Source organism: Nothobranchius furzeri, chromosome 7, assembly GCF_043380555.1.
Source record: "Nothobranchius furzeri strain GRZ-AD chromosome 7, NfurGRZ-RIMD1, whole genome shotgun sequence".
In the NCBI taxonomy this organism is placed as follows: domain Eukaryota; kingdom Metazoa; phylum Chordata; class Actinopteri; order Cyprinodontiformes; family Nothobranchiidae; genus Nothobranchius; species Nothobranchius furzeri.
Genome location: NC_091747.1, coordinates 52,650,200 through 52,672,448, shown reverse-complemented (window position 1 = coordinate 52,672,448; position 22,249 = coordinate 52,650,200). Strand labels below are relative to the sequence as shown.

General features: G+C 41.1%; 2 protein-coding genes across 3 annotated transcripts in view; both read left to right on the top strand.

The window, feature by feature from the left end:
- trpa1b (transient receptor potential cation channel, subfamily A, member 1b) overlaps window positions 1-13,550 on the top strand; it is a 40,133-nt gene extending 26,583 nt beyond the window's left edge. For both annotated transcript variants that reach the window (XM_054751134.2, XM_015955272.3), the window contains exons 13-28: window positions 1,145-1,309; window positions 1,388-1,502; window positions 1,628-1,794; window positions 3,174-3,264; window positions 3,391-3,450; window positions 3,544-3,636; window positions 4,110-4,180; window positions 5,104-5,260; window positions 5,373-5,462; window positions 6,852-7,021; window positions 7,109-7,238; window positions 7,677-7,859; window positions 10,120-10,188; window positions 10,446-10,547; window positions 10,633-10,751; window positions 11,012-13,550. In XM_054751134.2, coding sequence (XP_054607109.2) covers window positions 1,145-1,309; window positions 1,388-1,502; window positions 1,628-1,794; window positions 3,174-3,264; window positions 3,391-3,450; window positions 3,544-3,636; window positions 4,110-4,180; window positions 5,104-5,260; window positions 5,373-5,462; window positions 6,852-7,021; window positions 7,109-7,238; window positions 7,677-7,859; window positions 10,120-10,188; window positions 10,446-10,547; window positions 10,633-10,751; window positions 11,012-11,225 — 1,996 coding nt within the window. In that variant the 3' untranslated portion in view covers window positions 11,226-13,550. The remainder of the gene's footprint in view (window positions 1-1,144; window positions 1,310-1,387; window positions 1,503-1,627; window positions 1,795-3,173; window positions 3,265-3,390; window positions 3,451-3,543; window positions 3,637-4,109; window positions 4,181-5,103; window positions 5,261-5,372; window positions 5,463-6,851; window positions 7,022-7,108; window positions 7,239-7,676; window positions 7,860-10,119; window positions 10,189-10,445; window positions 10,548-10,632; window positions 10,752-11,011) is intronic.
- A 1,503-nt stretch (window positions 13,551-15,053) lies between these two features.
- Window positions 15,054-16,040, top strand: LOC107382916 (musculin). Its single transcript, XM_015955271.3, has 2 exons — window positions 15,054-15,659; window positions 15,831-16,040. The coding sequence occupies exons 1-2, from the start codon at window positions 15,261-15,263 to the stop codon at window positions 15,891-15,893; spliced, it is 462 nt and encodes a 153-aa protein (XP_015810757.1). The 5' UTR covers window positions 15,054-15,260; the 3' UTR covers window positions 15,894-16,040.
- The last annotated feature ends 6,209 nt before the right edge of the window (window positions 16,041-22,249 follow it).

Here is a 22,249-nt window from a genome sequence, read left to right as displayed (position 1 = left end):
TGCAGACTGACCAATGAAGAGAGGGCCTCAAGTTAAGACCCTCTCCTCATTGGTCAGTCCACACGAGGTGGGTCAAAGGTTACTCTGGGCGGGTTACGTGTTGTCAGGCATTCAAGTATTGAGTATATTTACTGCATATTACAGTAAAATATTCTGTATGTGACCACATTATGGTGATCCTTGGGTCGTGATGATGGAGCCCTTGAATACTGTTGCCCAGGGTACAACAAAGTGTTAATCTGGCCCTGGTTCCGCCGTCACATTCCCGCAGAAACTGGTTGATCACACCGGGGCCAGACTACTAGCATGTGGTTTTACAACCACAATGTCCTCAGAAGCAAAAACGCTTTTAAAAGGGAGGGAGGAGTCCTAACTGTTGCTGCAGGCGTGTTGTGTGAGAGTGCAGTTATATACTGGTTAATATATTTTTGGGTTCAGTTGCTTTCATGTGGCCTAATGTGAGTCTATTTGGGATCATTGGAATGATCAGCAGCATTTCTTGATGTGACTTTATGGCAGTTGCCCAGGGCATCATCGCAAGGAGGATGGCATTCATTTACTTTTGTTTTATTTGGTATTTTTTCAGTCAGTTTTGGAAATAGTGATCAATTTTGATTAATTCACAGCCTATGTTTAATTACATTTAAAATAAATGTTAACAGATGAGATCAAACAAAACAGATGAGAATTGCCCTTAAGCTGTTTAACTTGGACCAAGCATTTTAGGTCACAGATAGATGTAGCTTAGGGTCTCTGTCTATACACTTTATAAGACAATTTAGGTGATGGCATGTTGTTTTTCTGCTATTGAACTGTTTTCTAATAATGTTGTGTTAAATAAAGTGAAGGAAGGAGAGAAATAACGTTTCCCTAGCAGTTTTTAAAAATTTCCCCATGTAATCCGATTAATCGATTAATCGTGTCGAGACCCCATCCGATTAATCGATTATCCAAATAATCGTTTGTTGCAGCCCTAGCCTACATTATATCACAGTCCAGGATGAGATCATCACTTTTATGAATTTCTAAGGAAATCATAGATAATTGCTGAAAGTGGGACAACTCCAGATTGCTGCTTTAAGGACACTTACCGTAATGCTAAGAGAAGTTATTTAGCTAACTCATTATTTCTCTCTTCCTGAAGGTACGGCCGCATCAACACCTGCCACAGGTTACTGGAGACCATCACAGACTCTCGCCTTCTAAATGAAGGTGACGAACGCGGCCTGACACCACTCCATTTGGCTTCAAGAGGTGGACACACCAAGGTGGTTCACCTGCTCCTGCGTAAAGGAGCACTTTTCCACAGGTACCCCCAAACATATAGCATGTACTCAAATGCACACAAATAAAAAAATCTATTTACACTGTTGATTTTTTCTTACAGTGATTACAAAGGGTGGACTTGTCTTCACCACGCTGCTTCTGAAGGGTACACACAAACAATGGATATCTTACTGTCATCTAATATCAAGCTGCTGGATAAAACCGATGAGGATGGGGTAATAAATGGTTTTATAAGCTGATTATTATTTTTATTAATTTGTTCCCTTTTTTCCACTGATGAGCTTACCTGTCTGTTTAAAGGTAACACATGTAGAATCTGTTGTTGTTGTTGACTTGGCAGAACACTGCACTCCACATCGCTGCGAGAGCGGGACATGTGGCTGCGGTCAAAATGATGCTCAACAGAGGGGCGGAGATGGTCCTGAACAAGAATCACACTTCGTTCCTCCACGAGGCGCTGCAAAACGGGAGGAAAGATGTGGTGAACACGGTGATTGACAGTGACAGGTACCTCACCAAAACAACGTAAACCTTCTATAACCGTTGTAGTGGGTTCAGAAAGCGCCATTTTTAAAATCACCATTTTGTTTTTGTAAACCAGTTCTGTAAAAGTTCGCAATAATTCTAATCTCACTCATTGTAGATGGCTTCCTGAACAGCCTCAGTTTGGAGAAATGGCTTTTCATGACCTTCAGGACTGAGGAGCTAATTGCCAAAAACAATTTGCAATGCTGTCTTCTTATGACAGCTCGAGCTTTTTTGTAGTTTGAGCAACTTTCATCATTAGCTATCACAACAGCTGCCGCAAAATGTTGGATTTCAAGTGCAGCCAGAAGTCACTGAGAAACTTTTTCAAACATGATCTGTCACTCAGATTTACATGCAGACTGAATGTCAAAATTGTCTTCTACCCGAAAACAGACGAGAAAACGCTCGGATCAGAAAAAGCCACACAGATTTAAGTCACGCAGTAAATTAGCATTCATGGATTCACCTGCCTTAGCCCGCAACACAGAGGGCTGTTGTTGATTTGCATCTAGGAGAAAGCAGAGCATGTCTAAGCAAGTAGAAGCTGCCGTTAGCAACTCCACAACATGGCAGAACTCCTCCAGGCTTGTGTTACTTGTCGAGATAAAAACATCAACGTTGCATATTTTGCCCACGAAAAAATGGAGGCAGCGTAAGTGTCATGCTGCTGTTAGCCAATCAGAGGCCAGATGTACAAATATCATATCATGAAAACCTGCAGTTTTCTGCTCCTCGCTTTTAAACAAATGGTCTATTTTTTGTCCAAATAGACCCTTATCTAAACTCCTTTCCTTTCAAAATAAAACAGCTCCAGTCTCCAGACCTGTGTGAAAACATTTTACTTTTTCTTTTATTACTGCCATTCATTTTAAATTGTGCTGTAATTTCTGCAGAAATATTAAAAATTCCTTTATGTATTGACCCTGGATGCAACAAAAATCCTACATTTAACTTCCTGTGGTCATGTTTACATCTGTAAATAATAACAGAAGGCAAATTTAAAGTTTAAAAGTTCAGAAAATGATGTTCCAAGAATTTCTATGTTGAGAAGTGGAGTTGTTTTATTATGACAATGATATGCTTTGGACTTGGCAACCTGTTAGGACAAAAGTCCTGTAGGATGTGAAAATTTCACCGAACAGAGGCTGTTCAGGAAGCTCTATAATGAGGGTAATAGCTATTATTCATTATATTACTTATCATATTTTTTTATGAGAAAACATCATTTAAGAATATTAGGAAAAAATAAAAAGTGACTAGAAAATGTAATATAACTTCACTGGGATAATGGAGATTATATTTTATTTTAGTAGTGTTGATCTGGCTTTACCGTTCATTCCAAGATTCTCCTTTTCCAGATGTGACGAGGCTTTGAGTTTGTTCATCCAAGACTCGGGTCAGCGGTGCCCCATTCTGGACATGATTGAGTTTTTGCCAGAGACCTGCAAGGTTTTTGCCAATGCCCCCTTTTAAAACAATATCTCTGCACTCAGTCATCATTCGTCATGCTTTTGCAGATTTTTGTGATGCTTTCAAATGAGACATAGAGCTATGTCACTCTGATTTCTTCCACAGCATCTGCTGGACCGCTGCGTGAGGGAGTCTGACGACGACCACAACAGCCCAGATTATCACGTAATTTGTCCGAACCCCAGTGGAAACATAAAAATACTTGCATTTAATTTTTTTATTTTTCAAAAACTGATAAAAAATGTTCATGTTTTGTAGATTGAATATAGTTTCAGATGGCTTCAGGCTCCAATTTCAGCAAAGAAGTTAACAGATACGACCTACAGAGTTCAGCCGCTTGCTGCTGTTAATGTAAGCAACGTTCATTCTTTAAGGTGTGGAACAATGAAAAGATGTTTTAAATGATTATTTCTGATTATAATTGGGCTGAACATGAAAATAGTCTCCTACACCAAACTCCTGCATTAGCTTCTGATGGAAAATAGACGGTGAAACTTTAGGATTTGAAAAGCCTGACAGATCTACATCACACTGTCACTGAACATTCATGGACTCACAACAAGAAGGATGTTGTTGGATTAGCGTCCTGGAAACAGCAGAGAACGTCTCGGCTAGTAGAAGCTAACCGTTAGCATTAGCAACTCCACCACACAGCAAAACTCCTGTGGAGATAAAACATCAATGTTGCAGAGCAAACAGAGTCTGGACGCACACAGAAAGTCTAAATCGGTGTGTTTTCTGAAAGGAGTTTGATTTTTATCAATTTCAGCAACTTGTTGAGTTAAATGTATTAATCTCTTAACTGTTTCTTACTTTGACTGCAGGCAATGGTGCAGTACAACCGAATCGAGCTCCTCAACCACCCCATCTGCAAAAAGTACCTGGCTATGAAGTGGTGTGTATCTTTTTATTTAGAGAGAACATGATTGCTTCTATTTATTCGGCAGATGCCTCAAAGCCATTTACAATTGTGCATGTAACAGTAAGGTAGTTCTTTAACCAAACGTTTAGCCTGTGGGATGACACCAGAAATAAAAACACACATACATGGGCAGAACATTTGAACTCCCTTCTTTTCTTGATTCTTATGCATTTACATAGAAAATCAAACGTTTGTTATCTACCTTGATTCATTAGCTGATTGTTTGGTGCTGTCGCCTTCATCAGAGCTCCCACAGGTGTTACTGTGGTTCCTTCTGCTGCTGCTTATGTCTGGGCAGTAGGGCGATGTCGCCCTCTACTGCCCGTGTCCTTCCTGAGCACCACATCCCGTGTGTGGTCACACCTTTGTCTCTATTCACAGTTAGCAGCATGGATCTCCCTATTTCAACCACTTCCATGACCCATCCTTTGAGTTTTTCTTATTCTGTTTTTATGGCTCTAGAGTCCGTTATGTGGTTTTTCTTTGCATAGCAATCTGTTACGGCCCATTTCTTGATTGTGTTGACCGCCTTTCTTTTTGTGGCTCTTGTGTGTTTTTGTTGGTTTGTTCTTCACATTCTTGTCTGCATTTCATTTTTGGTGTTATAAATGATCATCCTGTTTCTCCTACATATGTGTCATTGTAGAGTTTGCATGGGATCTTATGTAGCATGTTGCATTTTTGGTCTGATGGTATTTTATCTTGGGTGCACTAACAGATTTTGCTACTCTGAGTAAATGCATAAGAATCTAGAAAATACTTGAAAAAAAATGAATTGAACTTTGACGAAACGTCGCATCTGCTTTTTAGCTAGCAGCTTTCTTGCTGCAAATCAACACCTGAGACCTCCAAACATTCAGCGACTGATTTTAAGGTCAATAATCCTTTCTCCACAGGATCGCTTACGGGAGCAAAGCTCATCTCCTCAACATGTTTTTGTACCTGTTGGGTCTGCTGCCTTTAACTCACCTGATAATGACCCTGAGGCCCTGCACGAACACCACCGTGACAGGCGAGCTTGATATCATCATGGTGCCCATTTCTTTCACAGAGGTATCTGCAGTCCCTCGACACATCCAACATTGTTTTTACTGGCTGACAAAGTTTGACCGTGATGCCTAATTTTTAAATCTGAGACATTCTAATGATGTTACCGCCTTCACAGCAAAGCGTCTTCCTGTCCTTCTGCATGGTGATGGTCTTGGTCATGAACATCTATTCAATAGCAAAAGAAGTGGTGCAGATATCACAGCAGGTACAGCACAGTAAGGCGTTTTTGTGGGGAACTCTTGCAGTCAAGTATGAATTCATTCTGGTTAGATTTGAAAAAACCTCAGTTTGAATGTGACCATGACACATTAGCTTAATCGTTTGGTTAGCAGAGGAACTTTTTTTTACATGTTATAAAATAAATAGTAACAATTTATGGAATTAGTTGCACTTCTTTAAAGGGCAAGTTCACTGAGAAACCTTTTTTTACTTGTTATTTAACATTAGCGGTCACTAATTGTGAATATAGTCTTTACCCGTATTTCCTGAGTTAGCCACCGATAAAAGACGAGGAAATGCTCAGATTAGAAAGGCCAGTCAGATCTACGTCACACTGAAAATGAACATTCATGGACTCACTCACCTTGGCTCACAACCCTAGAAGGGTGTTGATGATTTGGGTCCAGGAAAGAGCAGAGCACATATCAGCTAATAGAAGCTAAATGTTAGCATTAGCAACTCCACATCATGGCAGACCTCCTTCAGGCTTGTGTTATTTGTGGAGATAAAACATCAACGTTGCAAAGCAAAAGGAGGCAGTGGACGAGTTGCCTTGCTGTTAGCCAATCAGAGGCAAGATATCAGAATATCAGAAAATAAGTGCTCCTCACTCCTCTGACTAACTTGTACTACCTAAAACAGGAAAGAGATTGTCCAAAAGGCATTCATTTATACTAGAGACCACTGCAAATGTGTTGAAATAACAAGTGAACCTTAAAGTAACACAGAGCAATTTCCTGCTTCTCCACCCTACTGGTTGAAAGTGGAATTACAAGTTTAATAAACAACCCTGCTGCAACCTGCTGTAGCTAGTACTAACAACGAGCTAACACTAACATGAGCTAACTAATACTAAAATTAACCACAACTTAAAAAGTTCCACATTGTTGGACAAAAATATTACTGTTGGTCCCATAGTAACAAAGCCAGGTCACCAACAGTCCATGATTTTGTAGCCTCCTTTAGCTCCTTCAAACAAGTGTAGGCCGTAATGTTCACTACGGTTTTAGCTCTTTGCTTTACATCCAGACTCTTTTACTTCCATGTTTCGCCATGGCCAACAGAGAGAGCAATGTTCTTCTTGTGCTTTTTATTGACGATCGGTGAACCGAATATGCTAAACACTAGAATTACAGCTAACAGTGGTAAAGCAGGTAAAGGGCGCCCCCTCTAAGACACCTACCCACTCCACAAAACTATCATATTTGGTTTTTGGTCAGCAGAAAGCTGATAAGTTGTGTCATATATGAAACTGGTCAAGTTTCTAACCCAACAATCATTGAGATCACTGTTAAAGCTCTAGCTTAAAGTTTAAAACATTTCTATTGTTACTTTAATGGTTAATCTGTTTGTGTTTTTTCTTGTTGTATTAAAGCGGTGGAATTACTTCAGGGATTATTCCAACCAGTGTGACTGGACTTCGGCCATCTTCTCTCTTCTGTTCATCATTCCCCTTATGCTTAATGCTGAGGGATCTTTACACTGGCAAGCAGGAGCGATGGCCATTTTAAACTCCTGGATAGGATTTCTCCTTTATCTCCAGAGGTATGTTCCCTTTGATACTAACGATTTCGCTTCAGCACAGAGTCTTCTGATTGTTTTGGTGCAAGTATGGCCTACTCTTCTGTGCAGGTTCGAGGGTGTTGGCATCTATGTTGTGATGTTCGGGGAGATCATGAAGACGCTGGTCCGGATTGTGATGCTGTTTTTGTACCTGATGCTGGCATTCAGTTTGGCATTCCACGCTCTTATGCTGAATCATGTATGTTGGTGTGGATTCTCAGTCACCCAGGACTATGATATTGAGAGTTTTCAATAAAGACAACTGGACTTTCCTTGGAGAGGTTTTGCCTCAGCCAAGAGGCTTCTTCAGCTCAGAAACTTGGGTTGGAAGTATTAGGCTTATAAGACGTAATAGAAACCTCTACTAAGGTTAGGACTGGAAACTCATGTGAGCTTGATGGCCTTTTATCGACCTCTATTGCTCTATCAGTGTGGCTTTTTTATTACGACTTTTAAGCCTTATTTTTCCAACCCAAGTTTCAGAATGTGAGAAGCCTTTTGGATGAGAGGAGAAATTTCCGATAACAAGAGAAGTCCAGTTGTCAAGGCTGAGTCATGCATACAAAACACAAGACGTTTCAATAACATAATCTTTGCCTTTTGCTGACCTGTACATTGGTTCTCTGTTTGCCATCAGAAAGAATTTAACAGCATGCCGCTGTCTGTGATACAAACCTTTGTGATGATGGTTGGAGAGTTGAACTACCAGAACAACTTCCTGGATGCTTTTCTGAACTATCAGCTTCCTTTTGGCATCCTGACTTATGTCATTTTTGTGATCTTTGTTTTGCTCATGCCGATTCTGCTGGTGAACCTGATGGTAAGCATCTCCTGAGAATGTTCACATCTCCTCAGTTCTTTTTCACAGGTCGATACAACGGGATTTTGTTAAACTGGGTACCGTTGCACCCTCATGGCCGTGTCGTTAGAGCTGTTTTATTAGAAAACAAAAATTCCTGATAAACTGTTTTAGCCTCAGTTTTAGATGCAAATATCCTCGTCTACTGTTTGGTTTCAGATTACCCTCTATGACCCTTCTTCCAAGCACAATCTCACAATCACAGGTTTGAACCGCTTCTTGTTGGATTAGGACCTTGCTACACTCTCGATGAACCACATGCCATAGTCATGAAACTGCTACATACTCAGTACTCCGCCATTCTTTCTACTTCAGCAGCACAATTGCACCCCTCCACACTGACAACATTAACATCCATCTATGCACCAAAAGATCATGCCATGCTAGCATTATGCTAATAATGAACACCATAGCCCAGGCAGTCAACCAGTGTGATCAAGCCTGCAACAAATGATCAATGGCCAAGCCACACCATGGCTCACGAGCATCCAACTTCACCACTACGTTTAATCCAGAACCAACCCAGTATGATGCTACAAGGATAAACCACCAAAAATTAGCGCTTTGCCAAAAAATGGTGGAACCCAATATTACATTGCGGTTGCGTTTTTTTTATTACAAAGGAGAGCGAATCAAGGCCATGACAAAGTTGTGTTGTTTTTAGCCAATCAGAGGTGATCTGTTTGCACATCATAAATATTAATGAGTAAGATTCTAAATCCTGCCATTTTCCATCACCCAATCCTCTGGCTACCTGAAACAGGAGCGTGAGAGCTTTTTTGTCCCCCAGAAAACGACTCAAAAGGGATTCATTCATAATGGAATCACAGCATATTTATAAAAAATAATGTTTATGCCCACTTTAAGACGTTCCTGCATCCCTGCAAAGATCATCAATAATTAGTTGGATTTTTGAAGTTGTAGGGAGGTCATCATACTGTCTGAAAAGGACCTTTATTACAAAACCGGCCAACAAATACAAACCATAAAACCACTAAAATGATGTTATGGCCAGAGAAGGACCTGCTAATGGCCCCTTTGCAACCAGGTCATAATTCTTCCATGACACACTGGCTCCTTAAGCCCTGAGATTACTAATGGTTCATTCTTCTTTGTTTTGTTTGAGTTTTATGGGTCACAGAATAATAAGATTTCTAACCTAGGGACAAACACAGTTTTAGGGCACTGTTTCTTTGCCAAGTCTGACTTTGTGGTGATTTCGGAGCCCAAATGTGTAATATATAACGCTTTAAATGTTTTAGCTGTTATTTTGTATTCAATCAACAATTGTGTTTAGTTTCTAATTGATCATGTAAAGTAAAATATTTCACTGTGGGAGACTGTATCTTCTAGGGATAAAAGCCCCACCTTCTTACCAGGTTATTTTAGGCATCAACAAATAATTGTATTTGAATAATGACTATTAGAACCCCCTGAAATAATCTGACAAAAATTTTAAAGGTGTGAAACACTAAAAAAACATTTTAAAAATCTTATCTCTGATTGGTTATTCTGAGGCTGAACATGAAAACAGTCTCCTACACTTATCTCCTGCCTTAGTGTCTGATAGAAAATAACAGTGAAAATCTAGGATTAGAAAATCTTGACAGATCTACGTCACACCGTCTCTTAACATTCAGGGACTCGCCCATCTTGACTCGCGGCGGGGAAGGTTGTTGTTGGTTTAGCGTCCTGGAAACAGCAGATAACGTCTTGGCTAATAGAAGCTAACTGTTAGCATTAGCAACTCCACCACATAGCAGAACTCCTCCTGGCTTGTGTTATTTGTGGAGATAAAACATCAACGTTGCAAGTCAGCGGTAGAGTCACGTTGCTGTTATCCAATGGAAGGTGAGATGTCCAAATATCAGGAAATAAGTCTCCAAAACCTTCTGTCTGAAGCTCAGCTGTGGCTTACTTCTAGTTCCTGGAAATGATAAATCGATGTTTTGACTAACAAGGCCTTCATTCCTACTAGACCGCTGCAAATGTATTGATTAAATTCATCAACTTTAATATATTTAGTCAGGACTATACTTCTATTTATTTTAATGAAGGGGCGGAGCTTAATACTTGTAGGATCAGCCATTAGAGATTGCTTTCACTCCACTCTAACTTGGGTAAATCGTTTTTTTTTTTGGGTTTTTTTTTTTTGGTATGCAACATTGTGTTTTAGTTGTAGTCACATCAGCTAATTACTAAGCACGGTCCTGTGTTGTAGATTGGTTTAGCGGTCGGAGACATCGCCGAAGTCCAGAGGAATGCTTCCCTAAAGCGAATAGCTATGCAGGTGAGTATAGAGCAGTCTAAATTTACATGATTGCATGCCGTGTCAGTTTATTTAACAAATAAACAAAGATTAATTACATTTACTTTTTAGGCTTTCTTTATTTTTTGGAATACTCATGGTAGATTTAACACCCTGTTTTTTTACGTCCAAAAAGGCAGAGCTGTAAAGTGTTAATTATGAAGAAAATGCCTGAGAATGATTACATTTTTGGTTTGTTTTAATTGCATAAAACTTATAAGCATTTTTTTAAATCTCAGATTGATCTCCACACTGCTCTCGAGGATAAGCTCCCCTACTGGTTCATGAAACGAGTCGACAAGCCTTCCATCACCATCTACCCAAACCGCAAGTGCTCCAGGGTAAACTCAGTAAATAACAAACGTTCTTCAACTCATTCAGTTGAGTCTTTTGTCTCCTTTAACAATGTCCGCTGCTTTTTTGCAGCACTTTCTGAAACATCTCATCTCAGGTGAAGAGGAAAAAGACGACGTGTGGAGTCGTCTGCAGTCCAAGAGCCAAACTTGCTCCTTTATACAGGTTGAGCTCACAAAGCAGAAGTCCAGGTAAAATATTTGAAATGCAAAGCTTGGGAATGAGGTAGTAAATACAATTCTAACTTATTTAGTAATAGTTGGCTCCAAGTTAATGAAGAGTGGATTGTTTTTTTATGCGTGAGTTCCCCCTAGTGTCTAATCCCTGTAGTTCTGTCCACAGAACATTCTCACTCTTTGCAAAACCTCCTAAACTTCTTCTTCTGAACCAAGTCCAACACTAAAGACCCTCAGCTGATGCTCTCATCGTTCGTTTTGCTCTCTCTCTGCAGAATGAAGGAGATGTCAAACATTCTGGAGAAACAACACGGCCTTCTGAAGCTCATCATCCAGAAGATGGAGATCACATCGGAGGCCGACGAGTACGACGGTCCAGTGAATGTCAGAGGCAGCATGTGGCCTAGTTTGAGTCAGGCTAAAGCGAGAGGCGGCAGCACGTCTCGATGGGTCCCTCTGATAAAGGCCATTGAGTCCAAACGCAAATGAGGAAGACAACAGCAGGAATTTATCCTATCACTATAGACACATCTAGATGTAAACCATGTCATTTGACCATGAAATGGGTTTAATTGTGATTATTTGTTGGGTTTTTGTTTTATTTTGTTTGAACCCATTCTTTAAACTCTGCATGTTACAATTCTGTGTAGCTAACTTTCATTTGTTGTGAACCAATAATCTGATTTTAATCCATTTTTAAAGAACTGAGAATAACAACGATAACAGCTGCATTAAATATCTCAATATTTAATATATTAATGTGAGCAAAAAGTGTTATTGTGGACAAAAAGAATAACTCTACTTTATCATAAGTCACTTAATGGGCATGCAGGTGAATTTGCTTGTGTGTGCCAAAAGCTGCACAGTTGATAATCGCTGAGGTGAGACCAGGGGCGGATTTAGGACTGAAGAAGACCCGCGCGCGCACGCACACACGCACGCACGCGCGTGCACACACACACACATGACACGCACTAGTCAACATCATATATGTCTTGTACCACATAATTTTTAATCTGAAGCTACACATTAAGCATTTTCAGGGCAGAGTATTGTTCCTGTTAGTGTTTAGTGTGAGATGATAGTAAATATTCCCTTTCTTTCCCCAACCACTTCACCTGATAGTAAGCTAACTTTAGGCAAACCAGCAGCACAACAAATATTTTCAAATAAGACTCACAAACCTGAGTCAACACCAGTCTCATCAAAGCTGGGGTTCTGTCGCAGTACTTTTGGTCTAAAAAACGTCCTTATGTCCATCTTCACTCATGCGTTTCAGGCAGAGAGTGTAGAAGAAGCCGGCTGCTGAAGGGCTTCTTCTTCAGTGGTGGAGGCTCAGGCAGGCTGTATACAAACTACTGCCAGCTGCTCCCTCTCTGTTGGACTTTGGTACTGCATGTTACTTCCGCGATTTAGATCCGGGGCTTTCCATGAAACATCCGGGGCTTCAGCCCAAGTAGCCGGGCCTAACGCCACCCCTGGGTGAGACTAAATCTCTCGTGTCTTGTCTTAGATGTCTTACATCATGAAAACTAAATAAGGTTTTAAAAATGGGATTTAAAATGTTAAATTGCTTTAGATTTTTATCACCCTGCATGTAGGTGTGTTTTAGCAACAACTGGAAGGATTTAAAACCACTTCTACCTTGCTGTAGAGTGTAGGCAGCTTGGGGTGTCGTGTCTGATCTGCTTCCCCGTGTAAACGAGTGAGTTTGTAACGGCCATGGAGAAAAGGTTTGTTCAGAGAAAAGCTTGACTGCACATATAATGGACGATCCCTCTGCGTCGGACTACTGCTAGAGATAGCCGTGAACTAATGCTAGTGCTAGCCCGGACCCCTGCTAACGCTAGCCTGGATTACTACTAATGCTAGCCCAGGCTACTGCAAATGCTAGCCTGAGCTACTATTAAAGCCTGATTTACATTTCTACCGTCTGTGTCAGGGTGGAGACACGCAACGCCATTATGCGCCGGCGCAAGGGCTCTCAGACGGGATCACAGAGGGTGATGCATAGTGGAAAAAGTCCAAAAATATGAACGTTTATTCACCCGTGACTACAGGAGTACAAATTACGGGGCAAACGTGGACAGAAATTACGGGAAACGTCGGTTTACAGGTGGCGACCGCAGGAAGAGGTGGGGAAAATGAAGGACAAATTTGTCCGTATAATAAAGTCTCTGAAATATGTAAACACATTAGTAAATGCACCAAATACATGAGTATTATAGTGGCTGGATACCGCAGAATAGCGCTACGCCCTCTGTTGTCCTGACAGGAAATCGTTTTGCAACACTCCGCAGCCTGTGCAGGAGTTCGCAACTTTTCGACACTCCATATGCGTCTCTCCGCTGTGGAGCTCACGGAGAAGTTAAAATAAGGCGTAATGCTATCCTGAGTTACTTCTAACGCTAGCCTGAGCTAATACTAAAATCTTTGTTGGACAAGAGAATTTTTTTTTTTATTTGGCGCAGCACTCATGTTCGAGGACGCACTGGGAATATCTAGACTTTGATTGAATGCCAGAATCCACATCTTAGTAAGTACATTTTATTAGAAATTTATTTTTAAATGTAAAATTCCATTGAGATTCAAATTTGAGTTATAAATTGGGAAAACTAAAGAACTTGCGGTCCGTGTCCGCTTCCACTTACATCCACAAACCCCAGCTCCACAACCCGCTGTACACAAGTAGGTCTGTGATTATATTGGTTTTCATCAAGAGTTTGTACATAACATGTATATCCGGCTAAATAAACGGATGGAAGAGTCTAACTAAATGCATGTAACAATGATTAAAAAAAACTCCAAATATTAGGTTGATTCAGCATCTTTTTGTCACCCGTCAGCTGTGGTCCAAACTGCTGCACCAAAAGCCCCAGGAACCAAAAAAGACCAGGAGTTACTCCTGTGACATCATGAGCCAGCACCTGTCTCTCTGCTTCCACGGCACCAGCCTCTACAACAGGTCACGACCCCTAAAAGTCTCTGCTGATAGACTAAGGCTTTCCCTCACATCAAGTCCATGTCAAAGTCTTATTTAGTGCTATTGCATTTAATTATCTCCAGGGCTAGCACCACAACCGTAAAGCTTTCAGTCACGCTGCGGCTGTTTTGGACAGAATTTTTTACTTTTACGTGAGGAAGTGCGCAGAGTGACCTCCCCCCCCCCCCCACCCCCCCCCCCCCCACCCCCCCAAACAACTGTGAACATGGCGGTAGCTTGAATTATGTTTCATGCCATGTTGCCTTTTGTGTGTTTGGCAAAAAAATAAAAAATAAATAAAAGTTACGACAGCTTGACAGTTGAGGGGTACATCCAGCAGCAGAAGCCCTGAGCTTGCACCTTCAGGGGTGTCAGTCAGGCCTTCCACCCTGCTGATGGATGCGGTGGCAGAGGATGGCTTGGCAGTCTGCCTAAAGCTCGGACTCTTCTTCTGACACAACTTCATATTTCAACGTCATGACTCATCCAAGGATAAGTTCATCCATCCAGATGAAAGAAAGGCACAACAACGAGTTGCGGGATAGCTTCATGCCACAAAGATGTTTGAAAACCTCAGTTTTTTTTTTTCCTATTTGTTAAGGTGAGATCAGAGCCAACGAGCTGCTGGGAAGTTTACACTCATCCGAGGAAAACACTGCTTCCAACAGAGTGTCCCTCTTTTCCCCTCTAGTGACCTTGGTGTGGCTGCTTTCCAAAGCCAGACATGAATCTCAGCTGTGGTTCTCCGATTCGTGGCAGGCTGTTTATAAAGTTGTTTGTAACAAAGATTTCACAAACGTTTTCTGCTGTAATGACAGCAGCAACTTGGAATTTTTTGGGGAATATCTGAAAAGTTTCGTCAGTTCCATTTGAGAATAAATATAACATCCAAATTGTAAATAAATAAATAAATAAATTGTTTTATGAGAAGGAAGATGGGGGCCTCTTTGCATCTGCCACGCCCTTGTCATGCCAGCGGTCCAGATGTCATGGGAACCAATAACAGCTGGTCCTGGTGCCGCTGAGTGTGAAAAGCTGCTCCATCTGCAGAAACCCAATCCCTCTGTGAAACCAGCACGGGATTAGGCACTTTTGATAAGGTCCTCGAGACATTTCTATTTCCAAAGAACATCAGGAACAACAAACTGCTGAGGTGTTTACTGGACATGCATGCAATGTGCACAATGTGAAGGTTCCAGCCTGAAGTTTAAGTTTCTTTGGTTAGAATCAATCCTGCAGACCGTCGCTGGAATTACCAATAAATTCCCAGAGATTAAGTGGATTAGTCAGATGGAGATGAGCAAGTCTTTAACAGAGATGTGGCCTCACTGAGGTCATGGTGTCTTGGAGAAAAGGGGAGGAGAAAGCGACTGAGCAGGATTCTTAAATCACAGAAGTCGAAAGAACAGTTTCAGTTTTAGGAGCTTCTTATCTCACTGGTTTATTTAACATTTACGGCTTAAAAATGGGAATTTAAAAAGATTCAGTCCCAAATTATTCCTTTGACTTTGGTGGAGCCGTGACGCACAGGTGGAACAGCCATGTCCACCGGCTCTGCTACAAGTGATGCTGAAGACAACGAGACACGTGACAGAATCCGTCTGAAGAGGACAATCACCCGGCACGGCTCGGGTGAAGATCTGGAGGATGACACAGCGAAGAGGATCGTCGAACAGAGCCGCAGCGGCAGAATCTCCAAGGCGCGCCTGAAGGAGGCGCGGCAGACGCAACGGAACGCGGCCAACGCGCGCGAGCGGGCGCGCATGAGAGTGCTGAGCAGAGCCTTCTCTAGACTGAAAACCAGCCTGCCCTGGGTTCCAGCGGACACCAAGCTGTCCAAACTGGACACCCTCCGTCTCGCTTCCAGCTACATCTCCCACCTCAGGCAGCTGCTGCAGGAGGACCACTTCGAGAACAACTTTGCGCATCCTGTCAATCTGGTACGGAACTGCGCCAAAACGACACCAGCAGTTTAAAGTTAAAGTAAAAGTAAAACAAAGCTCCATTTTTAATTACTTTGCATGAAAAACACAATTATTTGTATCTGATTTGCTTTAAAACTGGTTAATTAGAATCCTTTATTAATAAAAAAAATCGTTTTTTTCCCCTAGACATGGCCATTTCTGACCATAGGACGATCAGATGATGACGTCACTTCCACTGTCAGACTATAAACACCTGTCTGCTGGAAAACAGGACTCAGAAAAAAAATCCATCACCTGTGTGACCTTTTCTTTTTGTCTTAAAAGCTGAAACAGTTTTACTTCCGTGCTGCACAGATAAGCATCGTGTGACGAACCCAGAGGTTCTGCTCTCTGATATCCTGAAGATCTCCTGCTGCAGGCCCCAAGTCCTGCAAACCAGTCGCACACCACCAGAGGCCAGCAGAGAGTGTTGTGGAACAGCTGCGTCCAATTGCTCATCAGCCGCTCCTGAAGCCTTTTTAAGCCTCCTAACTCATCATTCAGGGAGACACAGCTACAGAGGAGACTCAGTGTTAAAACCGTGGTCTCTCCTAGACTCTGTATAGTAACTGTGATCTCCATTCGTAGGTTTTGGCTTGCTGTCAGTGTCCTAGAGTTTTTGCTATAGATATTGGTTGGCTGGTAGTGTCCCCGAGTTAATAAGTTTGATAAAGGGTATAGATAAAATGTGCTTTTTGCCTCCTGTTATTGTTTAATCTCCCAATCCTCAGTTTAGCTTGACTTTGTTTTGTTTTGGAGGATTTTTAGTTAGGGAGATTTCTAGCTTCTGTTTTCGTTTTAGTGTTAATGGTTTAGGTTTACTCTTTTTGTTTCTTTAGTGGTCGGTTTAGTTTAAAATAGGTGTGTTTTGCTTTCTTGGACTCCTCTCCCTGGTTAACACCAGAGCGCAGAACATCAGAGAGAGCGCTTTAAGTTGTTGTTGGTGTGCTGCTCCCTGTTTTAAGCAGAGTGAGTTTATTTAGTTTGTTTATTAAATACATTTTACCCCACTTTTGTAAATAAACCTTTTGAAAAACAACAATTTCATTAAACTCCTTCCATTCACTTATTTCCCATCACAAACAGACACCATCCATCATTGTCCTTTCCTTTTTATTTTACATTATTTTATTTTACTGTGTTCTCCCCTCACCACTCCTAGATGCCAGAGGGGGCGTAACAATTTGATGTAACTTCATTTTAATAAGATGTCACTTCCAAGCATAAAGTTGGCTTTGTCACTTTCCTATGAACCTCAATACAAGAACTCAGCACTGCTCATGTATCTTGTCATTTCTGTAAATTCTTTTTTATTTTATTTATTTTTTCCATGTCCTGTTTGGCTGTGAAGCAAACAGAATTAATGTCTGAATGCTGGTGACAGCATTCAGACATTTCTGCAAATTCTGAAAATCAGATTTGTTTTTGATCTTGGCAGCAAGATTGTTGTAAAATAAAAATATTAGAAATGCCATTCTGCAATAATCATTCACAAAAGGCTACAACAATTCAAGGGATGAGCCACATTTTAACAGGAAAGCATGTTGATATCATATATTTTTGTTTCTTTGGTGGAATTAATACAACAAAGAAAACAATTTAGCAAGGTGTAAATAAATATTTTCAATCAACTAATATTTTACACTCAAAACACGATTCTTAGCATCTGCTAAACATTTTATACAAGATTCAACAAAAATCAGAAAATTACTATCTATATTTTTTTTAAGTAGAGACAATTTAAAACCTAAACTAAGTATGTTTAGTAAACCCTACTTAAGGCCTATTCAATTCCAATGAGGTTTGTCTCTCACCGAATGGAATGTTTTCTAAGACATCACAATATAGCTATAGACACATTACTTGTCTTTGTGTGTGTGTGTGTGTGTGTGTGTGTGTGTCTTCTCGATCCCCAGTGAGTCATGGAGGATGGCTGCTTCAGTGGCGTGTCTAGATCTATTAAAATGGGGTGGCCCAGGTGAGGCACAACTTTGTGCATGGGTGGCACCAATGGTTATGCTTTTATTGTTTTACTCTCAAGCCTTTTGTAGACAATTTACAAAGGTAAATTAGAGTGGTGGCACCTGGGGTGGCCAATCAGATTCCAAGGGTGGCATGTGCTACCCCAGGCCACTCCTTGGACACGCCCCTGGGCTGCTTCTACTGAGCCAGGATCCTCTGGAGGTTTCTTCCTGTTAAAAGGGAGTTTTCCTCTCCACTGTCGCTTTATGTTTGCTTAGTATGAGGATTGCTGTATAGTCACTGACACTAGTCAGTGACTTGATGCAATTTGCTGGGCTCCTTATATAGGAAACATTATTTCTAATTGGCTTAATGAACTGACCTGAATTGGAATGTTTATTATGTGAAGTGCATTGAGACGTCTCTTGTCGTGATTTGGCTCTATATAAATAAACTTGAACTTGAATTCCGAGTTTTAAGGGCCGGTTTTCCGCACGTTTTGGTTTTAACTCTGCTTCAACACACCTGATTTCAATCAGCAGGTGATTAACCGGCTTCTGCAGAGCCTGATGAGCTGCTGCACAGGTGATTAAACCACTGAATCATGTGTGTTGGACTATTAATTGATCGCATCATCTTTAGTTGCCACTTTTTTCTCCAAGATTTTATTTTACTGTTGCTGATCATGCTGAGATGTACACTGTAAAAATGAATCGTTGAATGAACATAAGTTATATGTAAACTATAATATACATTTACTTTTAACCAGTGTTGGGAACGTTACTTTAAAAAAGTAATTAGTTATAGTTACTTATTACTTTGTCAAAAAGTTTGTAGATTATAAAAGTAACTAATTACTAAGAGAAAAAACAATTTCCGTAACTTTTTTTAATTAAAAAAATGCAAGAAAAATAGAATCCCCCCCCCCAAATGAAACTTTTTTACCTATAAATTACTACAATACAAAGATATAAATGACTAAATAGAGTAGAACATAATAAAGCGCATAACCAGTTGTTTATTATGAAATTGAAAAAATGATATAGACAGGCTCTTAGGAGGAAGAACTACAAACAGGAAACATTTGTCATGATCATGCCCTGACGTCTGTGTTTTCCTGTCTCCCTGCAGCCAGAGGCGGATTTAGCAATTTGGGGCCCCAAGGTGAACACAGACATGGAGCCCCGAACACAAAATTTTCAACAATCTTATCTTTAACTGGATTAGCGAAACTCTCCCCTCTTCTGAAATGAGTAATTTTCCCTTTTTATTAGTCCTCCTCTTATTTCCTATCTTTCTCTCCCTTTGAGTGGTTTCATTATTTGCTCTGCTTTCTTCTTCCTGTTAGTGCTCCTGTACTTTAGCCTTTGTTTTTTTTTCTTCTATTTTCCATTTTGGTCCATGTTTTCCTCTCTTTAAACATTTTCATTGTCTTTCCTTTCTGCTTCCTTCTGATGTTTACATCGAAAAGCAACGTCACTTTCAGAAGTGAAGATAAAAAGCTGCTTTTTTTCTCTTATTGGAGCCACTAGGATAACTTCATTTCATGCTTAATGTTTTGACTACCACTTCGAGTTTGTTTTGAATGCTCCCGCCTCTCTTCTTACTCTTCTGCTTTTTTCTTCTTCTTATTTGTGGTCTTATGGCACTTGGCAAACAACACTTTGGTGCATTACTGCCACCAACTGGATTGGAGTGGAATGACTACCAGTCACTTCCTGTTTGTGCATTGGCGTCTTAAAGGAATAGTCCATTGTGACATTGACAGAGGGGTGTCGGTGGTCAGGGCTAGCCCCCCCCCCCCCCCCCCCCCCCAACATAAGGGGGCCCCAGGCGGCCGCAGCCCTATGCCTAATGGTAAAACTGCCACTGCCTGCAGCAGCAGTAGTCTAAGCTGATTAATTCCACCTGTGCTGTTCCCTATTTAAGCACCTGGCTCCTGCTGCTCAGTGCGAGATCGCCTGCTCCCTTGTCACAGTCTGTTGAGCGTTTAAACCTGTCTGCCCATCTATTGCCCAACCTCTGCCTGTCTGACCACAGAATCTGTCTGCCTGCCTATCACCTTAGTCCCTGTCTGGGCCGGAGTAATCATCTTTATCGGCAGCCCTCACCACAGAATGCTGCTGCTGTTTTCAGGAAGCCACGCTGCCCGGAACCGACTCCAGCAGGACCGGATCGCTGTATCAAGTCCTTAAATAAACATTTTAAAACTTTCTCTGTGTGGCTGTTGGATCCGGCTGATCGACACTAGGTCTGACCGTGACAACGTTACACTAATCTAAACTGTTCAAACATCACGATGTGATATTTAACAAGACGCCATTCAACAAAAATGTATTATTGCAAATAGAAAACATCTATCAAGGGTTCCCGAGCCTTTAAATGTTTTTTAGTCGAGTGGAATTACTGAAACAAAGGTAATTTTGCAGTGTTCTAATTTTTTCAGATTCACATAATTGTATTTTATTATTTTTATTATTTGTAATCTAGTAAGAGTCAAAAATGACACCAGAACTGGCACAAATCGGATGGAGGACATAAATTGACGAAGAAGTGATTAAACGGGGTGATAAAGACACACACTTAGTACTAATAACACCTGAGCGCCCACGATGTCTGAGACCAATACAGCCAGTGTTGCAGTGGGACTGCTTGGATGAAAACACCCGTTCCTTTAGCTCCTGATCAGCCGATGACAGCTTCAACAAACCGCACTGTTGTGTTATATACAGGTCCTTCTCACAAAATGTGCATATTGTGATAAAGTTCATTATTTTCTGTAATGTACTGATAAACATTAGGCTTTCATATATATTAGATTCATTACACACAACTGAAGTAGTTCAAGCCTTTTATTGTTTCTAATATTGATGATTTTGGCATACAGCTCACGAAACCCCCAAAATCCTATCTCAAAAAATTAGCGTATCATGAAAAGGTTCTCTAAACGAGCTATTAACCTAATAATCTGAATCAACTAATTAACTCTAAACACCTGCAAAAGATTCCTGAGGCTTTTAAAAACTCCCAGCCTGGTTCATTACTCAAAACCTCAATCATGGGTAAGACTACTGACCTGACTGCTGTCCACAAGGCCATCATTGACACCCTCAAGCAAGAGGGTAAGATGCAGAAAGAAATTTCTGAACCAAAAGGTTGTTCCCAGAGTGCTGTATCAAGGCACCTCAGTGGGAAGTCTGTGGGAAGGAAAAAGTGTGGCAGAAAACGCTGCACAACGAGAAGAGGTGACCGGACCCTGAGGAAGATTGTGGAGAAGGACCGATTCCAGACCTTGGGGGACCTGCGGAAGCAGTGGACTGAGTCAGGAGTAGAAACATCCAGAGCCACCGCGTACAGGCGTGTGCAGGAAATGGGCTACGGGTGCCGCATTCCCCAGGTCAAGCCACTTTTGAACCAGAAACAGCAGCAGAAGCGCCTGACCTGGGCTACAGAGAAGCAGCACTGGACTGTTGCTCAGTGGTCCAAAGTACTTTTTTGGGATGAAAGCAAATTTTGCATGTCATTCAGAAATCAAGGTGCCAGAGTCTGGAGGAAGACTGGGCAGAGGGAAATGCCAAAATGCCTGAAGTCCAGTGTCAAGTACCCACAGTCAGTGATGGTCTGGGGTTCCATGTCAGCTGCTGGTGTTGGTCCACTGTGTTTTATCAAGGGCAGGGTCAAGGCAGCTAGCTATCAGGAGATTTTGGAACACTTCATGCTTCCATCTGCTGAAAAGCTTTATGGAGATGAAGATTTCATTTTTCAGCACAACCTGGCACCTGCTCACAGTGCCAAAACCACTGGTAAATGGTTTACAGACCATGGTACTACTGTGCTCAATTGGCCTTCCAACTCTCCTGACCTGAACCCCAGAGAGAATATGTGGAATATTGTGAAGAGAAAGTTGAGAGACGCAAGTCCCAACACTCTGGATGAGCTTAAGGCTGCTATCGAAGCATCCTGGGCCTCCACAACACCTCAGCAGTGCCACAGGCTGATTGCCTCCATGCCACGCTGCATTGAAATGAAGACTGGGGAGACGTTTCAGCTGTTAGGTTCAGGTGTTAAAAGTCACAGCGAGGAGATAGAGTTCACCTTTGCTTTCACTAACAGAACTATAGGGGGCACTAAAAGAAAGACAAAACTGCCTAACATCCCTTTAAATAAGTGTTTACTAAACACTATATGGGGCATATTTAAAATAAAACAACACATTTTGCCTTTAACAGGCTGTAGATAAAAAGTTGAGATAGCCCATTTCATACTTTTGTTGACTTATCTTTTAAATTCTTCCTTTCTGGTCCTCAGATCAATTATAATTGCCTAGAATAAAATATTCCTCCAGAAATAACCAGAAAGGAGGGTAAAATAAAAACTTTGAAAGATGATTAGATGATTTCTTGATGAAGACCGTGCAAGAAAGTCGTTTTTTAGAAGCTTATTTAAAGAAATTAGGAAAAACTTTGGACTTCTACGCAGAACCTGTTTTTACATTTGCACTTCAGAGTTTTTCATTCAATCTAACCTGCAGTTTCTGTTGACTGCCAACAAATTTACAAATCTTAATAAAATATAAGGTCTTCTGAAAGCTTTTTGTTATGCAA